The sequence below is a fragment of the Pundamilia nyererei genome, unplaced genomic scaffold (assembly GCF_000239375.1).
Source record: "Pundamilia nyererei isolate P.nyererei 1_Seehausen unplaced genomic scaffold, PunNye1.0 scaffold00051, whole genome shotgun sequence".
Classification (NCBI taxonomy): Eukaryota; Metazoa; Chordata; class Actinopteri; order Cichliformes; family Cichlidae; genus Pundamilia; species Pundamilia nyererei.
In genome coordinates, this window is record NW_005187452.1 from 493835 (window position 1) to 508175 (window position 14341).

Below are 14341 nucleotides of genomic sequence, written 5' to 3' on the forward strand. Positions count from 1 at the left end.
AGCAACATGGGAAAGAGTTCCAGTGTGTACATCTGATCTGGGACCACTGCAATCTTTCGACTGCGCCTCCAGCTGACCAGATGTCCACATCAGAGGGGAGGTAAGCGTTGGAGGTGGCGTTGGATCCGGGGTAGGGAGGGTGATGGGTCAGTGAGTGCTTATCAGCATATGTATGTGTGTGCGTGTCCATAGTGGGAATCAGGAAACCCTCTCTACTTTTAAATCTAGGATTAAAACTTTTAAAGTTTACAGTTATGGCTGAATTGAGTGACCCTGAACAACACTACGTAGTTATGCTGCTATAGTCCGAGGCCCCTCCCTGAGCCTGGTTCTGCCAGGTTTCTTCCTGTTAAAAGGAAGTTTTCCTTTCCCACCATCACCAAGTGCTTCCTCATAGTAAGTCACGATTGTTGCTTTTGTATTTTTAATATTGTAGGGTGCTTAGCTTGCAATATTAAAGCACTTTGAGGTGACATATAAATAACATTGAATTCAAAACACAGGGGGTTAACCAAACAAAAATGGTGCTTAATCCAACAGAAGACCCAGATCCAACAAAGGAGTCCGTATGTACAAGTTTATTAACGCACTGAGAAGTACATTAACAGTTTAAGAAGCATGTAGATGCGACAGGTTCCTGATTGATTTCCATACATACAGTTGATAAAAGTGGCTTAAACTGAACATGTGAACCAAACGATCTGCCAATCAAATATTCTGAACCGGTTAAGAACTACATGTTAACACTGGTGTGAAGGATGTGCCCAGCTGAACCTGCATGAAATACACAAGCACATCAAAACGTGACCAGAATTAAAACACATTTAAACGGCTTTTTTTCCCCAGCTGTGTGTCTGAGCACAGTTCACTAGTAACCAGGATAGAGTCATATTTTTCTATGTTTGTAAAACGTACCTAAAAAAAAACTTTTAAATATAGGTTTGATTAGCCAAAAACAAATTATTAAAATTAAAAATATTAAAAATATGCAGCAACGTGATGCATATTTTACCTGCCATCAATCACTAGATGTAAATTCAGGATTAGGTTGGCAGCCGCTTCTTGTACTCAAAGCTAATAGCGTCTTTCTTGCAGGTCACATTTCAATCCTGGCTAAACTTAAATGCCAGTGATCTTACAAACACGCTGTCCTGTTAGTCAAAGAAACAAAAAGAATATCTGCAGAGCAGCATCTCCTTCAAGGTCGGAATCACTTATTTACAGTAGAAAAAATATTTCTATATGTACATACACATGAAAGTTTGAGCATTAAAACACTTCTTTCAAAAATTACAACATGTTATCTGCTCCAGAGAAAATTTTAGACCGACTCCAAACTATCAAAGAATTAAGCAGGATTGCAACAGGAAACCAAACTGATGAACTACTCAACTTCAGCTGTAGGATTTGGATCAGTTTAGTTCAACTTGAAGTGTTTCAAACTTTAAGAGAATTCACTGTCAATAACTGCTGAACTTACCGGCCTTAAATTTAGAAAGAAATCTACCTTTGCAAAGTAGGCGAGTTCGGTTTTGAAGTCTCTCTCTCTGATTTGGGGCTTACAGAGCTGATTATGTCAAAATAAAATATGAGCAGTTAATAAAAACCAGAAGTAGAAAACTAACTGCAAAAAAAACAAAAAATAAAATAAAACAGTCCAGGACTGATTAGCTGTTTTTACACTTTCTTACAATCTTATGTACAATCAAAAGAGGACTTAAAATGTGTATGAAATAAACTGACTTTTAAATATAGAAACTTGTGAGATCATAACACAGAAAAGACAATCCTTAAAACCCTGCTTTTAAGATAACATGAAATACTGTAAGGACAAAAAGTAAAAGTGAGGGAATCACTTCATTGTAGCACATCTCTTACAGAGGTCCACATGAAGAGGTCAGCGTAAGGCTGATGCTTGATGTGAAGCTTAAAAAAGAAAAAACAATGTTAGAAACAGGGTTGTGGGGATGATAAAAGAAGAGATGCAGGGTCTATGTTGTCTTCCGAAAGCCTTTGAGGATGGGGTATATGTTTTCAAAAGCGTCGTAGATCTCTCCTCTCACTTTGGCACCTTAAACAAAAACAGGGAGTACAGTAAGTTACAAAAGTTAATTCACAACAATCATTAACAGAGTTTGAAAACTGAATTTAAAATGTTTGCACCCTCACAGAATAACGTCCTCACTATGCACTGTGGCACTTTAACTGTTGTTTGTTTATTATAGATTTATTGTATTATTTTTATCCCGATCCACTTTAAAACAATTTCCTGTTACGAAATCAAAAAAAAAAAAAGCATCTATTGATCAACGTTTAGTACTATTATAGTTTTATATAGTTTTATTATAGATTCATTGGATCATGGGTTCAAGGAGGTTATTTGAAGATATTTTGTTAATTTGATTTTCGCCAACTACACAAATCAACTGACTGGAACTCCCTCAAACTTTATCATTTACGACTGGAGAAGCTATTAAATCAAATCCTTTCTGTCTCTCCGACAGTCAGTATATCATTCGACTGTGCAGAGATTCTGTGTGAAACATTTTCCCAACTACAAAATGTCCAGTTCAGTATCAACCTTAAATGTATCATCAACTCCATGTTTAATTCTTGGACTCGCGATTTCTTTTGTATGGCTCATACATCAAAATAATTTATCTTATTTACGATGAGTGGCAAGGACATGAGGACATTTAGAAAACAAGACTAACAAACTTTAACTTCTCCTCCTGTGTTTAATACACACAAAAGAGAAATGTTTTGTTTTTTAAGCAGACAGGATGGGCTCTTACCTGTGAGTACAACTTTCCCAGACACAAAGATGAGCAGGACAATTCGGGGTTTGATCATTCTGTAAATGAGTCCTGGAAACAGCTCCGGCTCGTAGCTGCAAAACACAAGTCGGTTATTTTAGTTCTTAAAAAGCAAAGAGTACAAAATCATTAACAATCATTTTTAATTTTGCAATTCACATGCTTTCAGTCATTTTAAAACAAACAAAAACTACCTGCTAAACTGCTGATGTGTGAGGACCAATCCCTCCAGCCGAATGGGGAACTTCACATCACAGCTGCCCACCATGTTCTGAATCTTGAAGTCCAGGAACTTGGCGGGAAAACCGAGCTTCTGCACAACACGCGCATATTTTCTGGCTGCTAACCTCGACTGCTCCTCACTAGAAAGATAAATGTCATCGAGAGCCCAGGGGAGCAGTCAAATATTAGTAAAGTAAAGCAGAAAGACTTTTCCCCCCTTTTTTGTAAAAAAAAATAAAATAAAAAAATTTAACTGTAATCTGACCTCTTGGCTCCTGTGCAGACCATCTTTCCAGAGCTGAAGATCAGAGCAGTGGTCCTGGGCTCTCGTATTCTCATGATGACAGCAGCAAAACGCTAATGAACGGAGACAGTGAGGCTGACCATTATTACACACGTTACTTTTAAAATACAATAATTTCTGCTTGAATTTGATCCAAGCTGGGATTTTAATTCTATATAGATATTCGAGTTCGGTAGAGGAGACATGTTTAAATATTTATTTTTTAAAAGTGAGTTAAACAGGGGGCTGAAGAAGGAAAGATGTTGAGACTAGAGCTGTGTGCAACTAGTCGACTACAAGAATAAACAAGAACACAAGTCTGTTAACGTGTTTTTTCAGTTTCAAAAGCAGTTTAACTCTCCTCCCACCAGTCATCTCTTACACCTCTTCTAGAGGTGGTGGCTGACTCAGAAGAAGGCATCCCTGCTTAGACTGCCGCCCCTGAGTCCCACACCCAGATCACAGGCAGAAAATGAACGCTATGGACAGCTGGATGGATTTACAACACCAGATAACCGTTAGTTGTAATATGTAATGACATCACTTTCTGCAATATCTCTATGTGATGAGAAGTTGTAAACAGGGTGGAAATTAGGTAGCTGACAGCTGTGTGTAGTAGTGCAAATCTACACGACCAATCATTGTGCAACAAAATGTACCTAACTGTTTCAGCTGGATCTTAAAAACCCACAGAATATATATATAAAGACAGCACACCCTGTCTCTTTTGACCAATTTAGACTAATCAGCTGATGAGAGTTTCTCTCTCTGGTTTATTATCTAGTACAGTGGATTCCAGAGTGTGCGTCGAAGTAATAACAGAAATTCAGTTTGAAATCACTCACAAGTATTTATAGTTACATATTTGTATTAATGAATTTAATTATATAAAAATGAATTAAAAACTGGAAATATGAGGTAGTTCATTTGTTATATTAATCATTACACTGACCTTAATTTACTCCTCTTGTACTGAAGTTTGTGTCACTTTGCATATGATTGGGTAGCATTAGCAATTTATAGCCAATGGCCTGTGTTGTTTAAGTTTTTGAATACAATTATCAAGGAAATACACCACTCTGTCTTTTATTTTGATTAGAGTGGATATTTAAGATTTGGTGGGCCCTGTCAGAATTCCTGGTTTTCAAGTGGGCCACAGCACTCTTGACTTTAGGCCTTTCTAGTAAATTAATTACCAGGAACATCCACAATTTGTAATTTGTAGCCTGCAGCCAGTAAAGTCACATCAGTAAGCTGTAGAGCAATAAAAAGCCAAGAGCCTCACCTTTGGGTTGTACTCTGCATTTCTGGCTCTCAGGGCAATGGTCTTCAAATCCAGTTTACAGCCTAAGTTTACAGTAGATACTATATTTCTAAAAGTGAAGGGGAGAAAAGAACAAGAGAAAACAACTGAGTGAAGGACATACAAACAATTAAAAATTTAATTCCCTTAAAGTACAATTTGGTTCAATATATGTGCAGGAATTTCTTTCCTTTTAAAGCAGTTATCACCAAAAATGGGGGTGGGTGGGATGAGATGTGAAACATACTGTAGCTGCGGTACTATGCCAGAGGTTTCTGAAGAAGGGGTGGCCGGCGTGATGGGGGTCATGGGGGTCAGCGGGGTGGTAAAGAGGGGGGTGTTTCCTGGCAGTGCAGTTGTGGTCGAGCCTCCCACTGCCTGGGAGTGGAAAAGTTGAGGGGTCTGCCCTGATGTCCCTGCGAAGGGGAAAAAAAAAAAAAAAAAAAAAAAGGTGGTTATTTATGTGTAACCGGAGATTAACTTCCACCACGGCTAAATAAAACCAAGATTTCTCATAATAAGTGTGGAAGATAAAAAAATGACAGCTTGTGGAGTACCTGAGCTGGCCTGTTGTGCCTGTTGTTGTGCCTGTTGCTGCTGTTGCTGAGCCTGCTGTTGCCTCTGCTGTTCCTCCAGTATTGACAAACTGTTGGTGTCCTGCACTGGCTGGGGTGTCAGACCAGAGCCATATGGCATCATGGGGCTGAAGAGCGGCATGCCTGGAGTCATGGCTCCCTGCATGGGGATAAAGCAAAAAGAAGGGCGTAATGAAGCAGAAACTAACTAGAGATATAAGACAGTTCCCTCAGTGTTAGTATTCTTGTTTTTAGGTCTGATTCTTCTCTTTACACAAATAAAACAAAAAATCTAAATGACAGCAGTCTCTCCACGGACTTTAAACCCATGAAGAATATGTCGGTTCTGTTGGAAGTACAGCCATTTCCGACCAGTGAAAGAACAGAAAAGATCACAACTGTGACAGCTCAAGGTGTCTTTTTTTCATGAAATAAAGACGTAACTTTAGAAATAAATCATACTTAGTAAGGTTGGATGATATGTAAAATTTTCCAAACGACAATCGTCGGCCCGATAAATAACGATATACAATATATTCACGCAGGTGCAGGCTTTTTGATGTAATGTAATCTGATTTGCGCGTTCAGAATTTATATGTTTTGTTTGGAGGGAATAGTTCACCTTCTTTTCTTGTTTGTTTCAGTATTATTACAGCTACTTTTTGGATTATTAGCCAGTATCTCCGTTTCCCTCCCCACCATACTGTGTGTGGGGTTTTTTAATTTTTTTTAAAATATGATTGTTGTTTTTTTCTTCTGAACATAGGCTACTGCCTTTTTCTATTATGAGTTTGAGTTAAATTATTTTTTCCGTTGACTGCTTGTCTTAGCTTTAACCAACATCATTAGCAAACTTACTCATAGGCAAATAAATAAATAAATCATTCTTGTAAAAATGATCGGTGAAAGGCTCAGCCTATCGTCAATAGTCAATATATTCGTCCAATCACCCAACCTTAATATTTAATAACACATAAGATGATTTAAGGGGTGTTGACACAGGGAGGAAATTACTCATCATCCATCACTTTGTCGCTAATGGTTCATCACTGGAAAGCAGGCTCCAGTTGCATAAGTAACATACATTCATCAGCAGTATCCCTCATTCTCATTGGGAGTCACTTCAATCAGTCACCTCAAATTTGAGAAACGTAAAACTTTGTGTCCACCCACTTTGCATCACCAACACCTATTTCACCCTGTATCGATTTAAGTCTTTGAATATCCCTGATTGTATATGGTCTTAGGTCATCACAGTAATTCACTTCCTGCAGGGAATGGCTCTAGACCTCTTCCCTTCACCACTGATTTTCAATCCAGTTCTTGTGTAATTTGTTGTAGCATTTCCCCCTCCAGTTTCCCTTTCTTAAGAAAGGCTTCTTGACCATAATTGTTCCACTAAGACCATTTCTGATGAGGCTTCAGTATACAGCAGATGTATGAATGAAGTGAAGTGAAGCACAAGACACAACACTGGTACATGCCTTGAATTAGGTACCTTTTTAATGCTTTAATGACTCATACGTCATTTTAAGTGGTTTAACAAACAAAAAAGATTCCTATGAAAACAGGGACTGAACTGAAAATGTGGAGAAAAGCACCTATTTTAAGAACTTTAGAAAGCCTGAAGAACTATTGTTCAAGACCACTTCAAAAATAGAAGAAAACTTGGCTCCTTGGATGCATAAATATAAAGAAACGACGGATGGCTAAATCTGTGACTTAATTTTCAAAAAGTCTTAATGATGAAACACAAAGCCCATGTTACCTGAGGGGAAGCCACCAGCCCTTGGAAGGCTGGTATGCTGTTGTTCTGGTCCATCCCTTTAGATTCCCACGTTACTTCACTGCCACCCAGTAGAAGGCAGTAAAAGCGTGATAACTAACCCAGCAGGGCTCTTTAAACCTCCAGCCTACAATGTCAAACACCAGACGCAAACACTGCACTCTTCTTTTTACCCCCGGCAGTAGTGTCTTGGCTGAAAAGATGACAAGAAGCACACTTTACTCAGATAAAACTCAAACAAAGTGGCGTAAACAACATGTAAATGAATGAAACCAAAATCGTGCAGCAGCAAGCGGTGGCGCAAACTCATTTAAATAACTTTAACCTTTTCTAACATTGCTTTAACTCTCTCGTTCATATCTTGCCCAGTACATAAGGTGTCCTTTAACCAGTTAAGCGTGCAAAATGCCGCTAATAAAGTTACCAAACATTCCGCGCACAAAATGAAACGTGTAAGCACACGGGCTAGCTGAAGTTAGCATTAGCAAATTTAGCAATCATGAATCTGCAAGCTAAACGTTTAAAAATTTCGGATTTATGCGGTAAAAACAACTGCAAATAACTCGAAAATCTGTCAGCATGAACCAGAAAATCATTCTTTAGCTTACAATCAAGATGTCGCTGTTAAAATCAACACACGAACAGCATAAATTCAGCTCTAGCTCCGTAACTACCCCGGACTTGTTCTTGGGCGCTCACGACCTACTTCCGGAAGCTTCTTCTTCTTCCGTCGTGTCACAGTTCACCGCAGACATAGCAAAGATGGCGTCGCTGAGTGACAAATCAGTTTGGGATGAAGTGGAGGATGGGATCGGCGAAGAAGTGTTAAAAATGTCCACAGAGGAGATAGTTCAGCGCACTCGTCTCCTCGACAGCGAGATAAAGATAATGAAGAGCGAAGTGCTGAGAGTAACCCACGAGCTTCAGGCTATGAAGGATAAAATTAAAGAAAACACGGAGAAGATAAAGGTGAACAAAACGCTGCCCTACCTGGTGTCTAACGTGATCGAGCTGCTGGATGTGGACCCCAACGACCAGGAGGAGGACGGGGCTAACGTGGACCTGGACTCCCAGAGAAAAGGAAAGTGCGCAGTTATCAAAACTTCAACCCGGCAGACCTACTTCCTGCCGGTGATCGGGCTGGTGGACGCCGAGAAGCTAAAACCGGGAGACCTCGTAGGTGTTAACAAAGACTCCTACCTGATCCTGGAGACCTTACCAACCGAGTATGACTCCAGAGTCAAGGCCATGGAGGTGGATGAGCGCCCCACAGAGCAGTACAGCGACATTGGAGGTCTGGATAAGCAGATCCAGGAGCTGGTGGAGGCGATAGTGCTGCCGATGAACCACAAGGAGAAGTTTGAAAACCTGGGCATCCAGCCCCCAAAGGGAGTCCTCATGTATGGACCCCCTGGCACCGGGAAGACCCTACTGGCCAGGGCATGTGCCGCTCAAACCAAAGCCACATTCCTGAAGCTTGCAGGTCCACAGCTGGTGCAGATGTTCATTGGAGATGGTGCCAAGCTGGTGAGAGATGCCTTCGCCCTGGCTAAAGAGAAAGCCCCATCCATCATCTTCATAGATGAGTTGGACGCCATTGGAACCAAGAGGTTTGACAGCGAGAAGGCTGGAGACAGGGAGGTGCAGAGGACCATGCTGGAGCTGCTCAACCAGCTGGATGGATTTCAGCCAAACATGCTGGTCAAGGTAAATTTGCCTTTTTACTCTTGAAAACAGCAAAAGTGCACCTCAATTCTGCTACCACTTCACTGTTACTTAATGTTCAATACTGATAAAACATTTTAAACTACATCTGAGTAGATCTGAGGCACTTAAAGTGAATTTGTACAACAATTCATTAAGAAAAACGTTAAAATTTCATCAATATCCAAACCCCCACATTAATACTTTATGATGACTGGAGTTTATTGCAATGATACTGTCTTTATTATTTAGGTGATTGCTGCCACCAACAGAGTGGACATCCTGGATCCTGCCCTGCTCCGTTCAGGTCGTCTGGACAGGAAGATCGAGTTCCCCATGCCGAACGAAGAGGCCAGGGCTCGCATCATGCAAATTCACTCTCGTAAGATGAATGTCAGCCCCGACGTCAACTATGAGGAGCTGGCCCGCTGCACCGACGACTTCAACGGCGCTCAGTGCAAAGCTGTGTGCGTGGAGGCCGGTATGATCGCGCTGCGCCGCGGAGCCACAGAGCTGAACCATGAGGATTACATGGAGGGAATCCTGGAGGTCCAAGCTAAGAAGAAGGCTAACCTTCAGTACTATGCCTGAGGACACTACCTGTGTCTGTGTACTTGTGTGTGAGAATCTTTGATTACTATTAAAAGCTGTTGAGAAAACACATGTTATGATTTCTGATTATCTTGAGTCAATAAAATAAATAAAATGCCTCGAGTATCTTTTGTTATTTCCTCTAACAATTTTAAAAAATAATGTAAGGGTACCTGGTGCTATTTAGAAGCTGCACATCTGGAATTGCATAGTAGTCATACATTTATTCTTAACTTAAAGCAGTTAAAGAAAGTTAAGAATAGATGGCAGGGTTCAACATACAGGTGTGGTCAAAACACACACACACACACACACTAATATTTAGTTTAATGTTCTTTAGTATAAATTCTGGGGGAATGGTAGAGTTCATTTATATTGGTTGGTTTCCGGTCAATTGATTTGGCTGTTAAGCATAGTCCAGAAATTTTCAAAAGGGTTGAGACTGGAGTTTTGGAAAGGCCATTTCAGAAGCTTAGCATTAGCCTGCTTTATCCTTTTCTGAATCAGTTTTAACACGTTTGGGATCATTGTCCAACTGTCTCCAAGTTTCAACTATTTTTCTGTTAATCTAAGGTGAAGTGGAAGACTTTGGAGGTAGTCCTTCATTATTCCAACAATTTTGTACAGTCAACCCCCGTATTCCCCGGGGTTAGGGACCACAACTCCCTATGAATATCTGAAATCCACAAATACTCAGTACCCCCTCTAAAAATGCGAACTACCCATTTCAATCTTTTCGGGATCTTTGTGTTTGGAATTTGTGCATCTTTTGTTAAGAAAAAAAATCAATTTTAATGATCTTTTGCTGTGTTTACATTAATATTCAAATTTGAAAAGTACATTTTTTTATCATAAAATATCATGTATTTAGTCAGAAAAATTACATTAAAAATCCATGAAATAATCTGCAAATATTTTGGAGTTGCTTTCCACAGAAAAATCCATGAATACCGAACCCTGGATCGACTGTATACCAAGTGGAAGAAAATGGATGGATCAATGAATACACGCTGGCTGTTCACATTTTAGATTTTCTTATTTTCTTTTCCTATACACACTTGTTCTGATCACGACATGAGTCATGTTTTTAATTTGACAACCATATAGACACACACTGAGCGCTCCAACTGTTCTACAGCCACACAACCCTTTTATACATCAGCCTACGATGATGATGTCATACATTTCCTTGAAATACTTTTACAAGTACTTAATGTGACAAGCTCAGTTTTTACAATTTGGCCCTCGTCAAAGTTGACCTAACTCATTTTACTGGTTTCAAGAACATCAGTTTCAATAGCTGACTGTTCACTGGGTGCTTCATTTATTTTAATATTATAACAGTCACATGAGATCACTTGGGTTGTACATAGCCAACAAACTAAAATGATTTTAATCCACTGATGATGTGTATGAATTATTTATGCCTACTATGCTAACCAATGGTTCTAAATGGAAAAAGCAAAACAAAACAAAACCAAAAAAAACAAACCAATTTTATTATTTAACAAGATATTGTATTAAGATACTGTTTCCATTTGTATTCTTTTGGTCATAAAAGACATGCACAGAGGTCTATCTGAGGTGGAATGTGCAATGAACAAGCAGAGCAGACTTTTAAATTCTTTACATTTATTAAGAATGTAAAAAGAACAGCAGAGAGGATCTCCTTTGAAAACATAATGAAAAATCATAACAGAGGCGGGGTCTAGGTATGAGCGAGTGAAGAACTTACTTCTCAGAATAGGAGTGCTGATCCAGGATCAGCCTGCCAGACCACATAAAAGAGCATGTGAACAGGAAAACTGGAGTATCTGGGAAACAGGGGGAAGGAAACTAGCTCCCCAGTTAGCCACTAAGGTGGCTACTTCAATCAACACTCCTGTTTTGAGAAACCTGACGTAAAGGTGCCAAAGCCATAAAATGAATGTGCACCAAACAGAAAAACTAGAGGCAGATGGAAACAATACGTTTCCTCCTCAGTCTTTCCTCAGAGGTATAGTCTCCTCATTAATGCCCTCCTTAGTGATGACACAGACCCGAAGGGCATCTCCGGTGTAGACGTCTCTCTCTGCGGCTGAGATGAAGACGTCTTTGACCAGCTGAACTGCCTTATCCTTAGTCAGAGGAACATGCTCGACACCCTCCATGTTCTTGAAACCAATCTGTGGAGAGAGAGAGAGAAGACCGAGTCCTATATTTGTCTGTGTTCTCAGTAAAAATTTGTTTGGTTGATTTTTTGTTTAGAAAAGGACCCAAGAGCGAGAGCGAGAGAGAGAGAGAGCGAGAGCGAGAGCGAGAGAGAGAGAAAAAAGGGTCCAGAGACCAGATTAGGCTCCCTTCCACCTGCAGTCTCTGAGCAGGTCCACCCTTACCATCCACCAGGTCACCAGCACCCTGTTTAGAGCTAAGTTCAGGTTTGCCTTTACTTCTTTATACAGAATGGGGGTTTTTTTTTTCCATATGGCATACCTCAATGCAGGTCTTATAACAGAATAACTGGAAGGTCGAGATTCTGAAACCTAATATGTGGCTACGAAGTGGTTTGTCATGACCTGGTGGATGCTGGGTGGCTAAATAAGCTTAAAAATACACACCCAAGATACAAGCACATGAATATAGTAATGTTAATATGGAAACATCAGGTTAGTACACGCGCGTTTTAAAAAACCTGGTTATCTAGTAGTGGCTGTAGCATGGCGCTGGCTGATCCTCCGGCCTTGTAGGTGTCTCTCTGGTAGGAACCCACTGGGTCAAAGCTGTACACTGCTCCCTTACCTGTATTACAATTACACAATATTACAAACAGAAACAGGCTTTTACATACAGTAACACAGTAAAATCTTAATAGTTTTAAACATAACACAAACTAACAGTATGACACAGGAGTAACATTAAAAAATAACACCTCAAGCACCCAGCACTACACTACACATGAATTATTTTATTTTTGTAGACTGTCACCTCTTTGGGATCATTGTCGTTTGTTTTTTTTTTGGTTTGTTTTTTTTTTCTGGCGGGGGGGGGTTGCCCGTTTGTTCTTATTATTTTGTGCATGTTTGTGCATTATTAGATTATAGTGGTGGATTACAGAGAATAATAATAAAGTTGTTAGATATGAACACTAAAGTAAGTAAACCTTAAAGTTTTGGTTAAAAAAGTGTGATCAGATCAAAACCTCCCTCCTTCTTTGTCTATCCTGCAAGACATTTTCATTTATCAGTTTAACTGAGAGAGTAAAAACGTATGTAACTGTATCCTGTACCCTTCACAGAGTTCATTAGCACAAATTCAGAGTTCAAAACATGCTGTTAAAATCCAGTTAGCCTGCCAAACAGTGGACTGCTCCAAAAATGCCTTTAGAATAAAACTATATTGTTTTCTCTGTGATCTTTCCTGACATTTTTACTGGACTAAAAATTCTGAGTGTTGGACTATGTGCCAGGTAAGTTCACACACAAGTGGATGAAGGCTCCCAAGTTCTTGTTCTTGTAACCCATCTTTCATGGCTATGTATGCTAAGAGAGATCTGATATCCAACTGACTTGATATCTACAATAATTGCTTTTTTTAATATATAGACACATTACAGTGGAAATGCTCATCATAGCTTGTCCACTCAAGCTTTAGCTCAATTATTTTACTGTGTTAATAAAAGTTGTTTAATGAAGTCTCTTGGCAACTTTTAGTTTGTTTCCCAAAGTTGTTATACAAACTAATGTAGTCTCACAAACTTTATTCACTTAAATGTGTCTTCTGCACAAAAAATAATCTATAACCATAGCAAGAAAAAAAGATCTGCAGCCCAAACACAGTTTAAAAAAAAAAGTAGTCATCATAATATCAGCACCCACCCTCTTCATCCAATCCTCCAATGATGTTGTAGACGTAGTAAGGAAAGAATCTTCTGCTGTACAGGATGGTGGACAACATGGCTGCAATGGCTCCGCTGGTCATAGTCTTGTTGTTCGAGTGTTTGTACATCTGAAAGGAGAGAAAGCATTAGAACAGCTGTGTTTTAGCAAGACAATGCTGACTGAGAGTCCTGAAGTGGGTGTGGATGATAGCCTGTTATATTATCCATCATGCAATGTGAAGTCTTTCTGCACCACTTCACCTTTAGTCTGGCATCAATTATTTTTGTCAGAGTCAGGCAGTCGCCATGGAAACCACTACAGCCAATTACAGTTGTGTCAGTCCTGCAAGAGGAGAACATTCTGATCAATATATTATTTATCTGGTAGCTTTATCCCCAGAAAACAACAGCTCATTTTTGGCACAAAAAAGAAAAAATGTACACACTATTAAAGGTCTCACGGGGCTCTACCCATAATTCATAACCTGTTGTTTCCCAGTGGCTTCACAGAGAGATGACAGTGCACTTACAGCTTATAGCATTTTGGGGAGTCCCGGCTGTGGATTGAGTAGCCTTCACTCAGCCTGGTGTCTGAGGCTACAATGGCAAAGTCTTCTCCGGCAACAGCCAGTACAGTTCTGAGGAAATACACCACAGAGGTCAGCCTGTTCACCTCACAAGAGCGGAAAAAAGTCTGCTGCACCAGGAAACTGCAAATGGCAGCTACAGGCTACTGATCCGAAACTGAAACTGTAGGTTTAACTAATTTCTAACAAAAATCTCTCGCTCACAATATAACTTTTTTCCACTAAGGTTAGATAAATATATAGGTATACAGTTATATCGCAGACAGGATCAGAAACTTTTCATTAACTCAACAACTGCTTTGTTGACAATTCATTTTCGGAGCGGGTTAGCTTGAGTCCAATGTAATAGGATGTAAACGTTAGCAAAGAAGCAAGCTAACTACACAGGAATTGAAAATAAGCCCTCACCCTCCGTTGAAGGCGTATGGAGAGAACTTGTGCTCTACTGGACCAGTATAATGATAATCTTTCATCTTCCCAGGATCCCCGAAATGCTGAGAAGAAAGCATAATTGAAGGAAAAGGCCGACGGTGCTGAAGCTTCTTTCAGATAAACTCGCTGTATCACTGCAATATGGCAGCCTCTTCTTTTACGGTCGTCACAACCGAGTCCTCAAAG

The 14341-nt window shown here is 39.8% G+C and overlaps 3 protein-coding genes across 4 annotated transcripts; 1 reads left to right on the top strand and 2 right to left on the bottom strand.

The window, feature by feature from the left end:
• Positions 1 to 940: 940 nt before the first annotated feature.
• tbp (TATA box binding protein) lies at positions 941 to 7713 on the bottom strand. Of its 2 annotated transcripts, none has more exons than XM_013910903.1 (9): positions 7660 to 7713; positions 6968 to 7178; positions 5182 to 5359; positions 4872 to 5040; positions 4607 to 4694; positions 3304 to 3395; positions 3011 to 3178; positions 2796 to 2890; positions 941 to 2071 (listed from the first exon to the last, which is right to left on the bottom strand). In XM_013910903.1, the coding sequence occupies exons 2-9, from the start codon at positions 7019 to 7021 to the stop codon at positions 1992 to 1994; spliced, it is 924 nt and encodes a 307-aa protein (XP_013766357.1). In that variant the 5' UTR covers positions 7022 to 7178; positions 7660 to 7713; the 3' UTR covers positions 941 to 1991. The 2 variants fall into 2 exon arrangements, with proteins under 2 accessions (XP_013766357.1, XP_005733332.1); XM_005733275.2 differs by lacking the exon at positions 7660 to 7713 and adding an exon at positions 7594 to 7657.
• On the top strand, positions 7595 to 9399 carry psmc3 (proteasome 26S subunit, ATPase 3). Its single transcript, XM_005733274.2, has 2 exons — positions 7595 to 8692; positions 8942 to 9399. The coding sequence occupies exons 1-2, from the start codon at positions 7601 to 7603 to the stop codon at positions 9278 to 9280; spliced, it is 1431 nt and encodes a 476-aa protein (XP_005733331.2). The 5' UTR covers positions 7595 to 7600; the 3' UTR covers positions 9281 to 9399.
• A 1493-nt stretch (positions 9400 to 10892) lies between these two features.
• Positions 10893 to 14341, bottom strand: psmb1 (proteasome 20S subunit beta 1). Its single transcript, XM_005733276.2, has 6 exons — positions 14132 to 14341; positions 13667 to 13774; positions 13398 to 13479; positions 13135 to 13264; positions 11952 to 12058; positions 10893 to 11445 (listed from the first exon to the last, which is right to left on the bottom strand). The coding sequence occupies exons 1-6, from the start codon at positions 14230 to 14232 to the stop codon at positions 11260 to 11262; spliced, it is 714 nt and encodes a 237-aa protein (XP_005733333.1). The 5' UTR covers positions 14233 to 14341; the 3' UTR covers positions 10893 to 11259.

Bases quoted from the DNA above. Each gene is read 5' to 3' on its own strand.
- tbp (XM_013910903.1), bottom strand. From the start codon at position 7,021: ATGGACCAGAACAACAGCATACCAGCCTTCCAAGGGCTGGTGGCTTCC. The intron at 5,360-6,967 runs GTAACATGGGCT...ATCCCCATGCAG, and splicing joins GGCTGGTGGCTTCCCCTCAG to GGAGCCATGACTCCAGGCAT. The intron at 4,695-4,871 runs GTATGTTTCACA...CTTCACTTTTAG, and splicing joins GGCATAGTACCGCAGCTACA to AAATATAGTATCTACTGTAA.
- psmc3 (XM_005733274.2), top strand. From the start codon at position 7,601: ATGTCGCTGTTAAAATCAACACACGAACAGCATAAATTCAGCTCTAGC. The intron at 8,693-8,941 runs GTAAATTTGCCT...TTTATTATTTAG, and splicing joins AGCCAAACATGCTGGTCAAG to GTGATTGCTGCCACCAACAG.
- psmb1 (XM_005733276.2), bottom strand. From the start codon at position 14,232: ATGCTTTCTTCTCAGCATTTCGGGGATCCTGGGAAGATGAAAGATTAT. The intron at 13,480-13,666 runs GTAAGTGCACTG...CTCCTCTTGCAG, and splicing joins TCCCCAAAATGCTATAAGCT to GACTGACACAACTGTAATTG. The intron at 11,446-11,951 runs GTTTTTTAAAAC...CTCTCTCCACAG, and splicing joins AGCCACTACTAGATAACCAG to ATTGGTTTCAAGAACATGGA.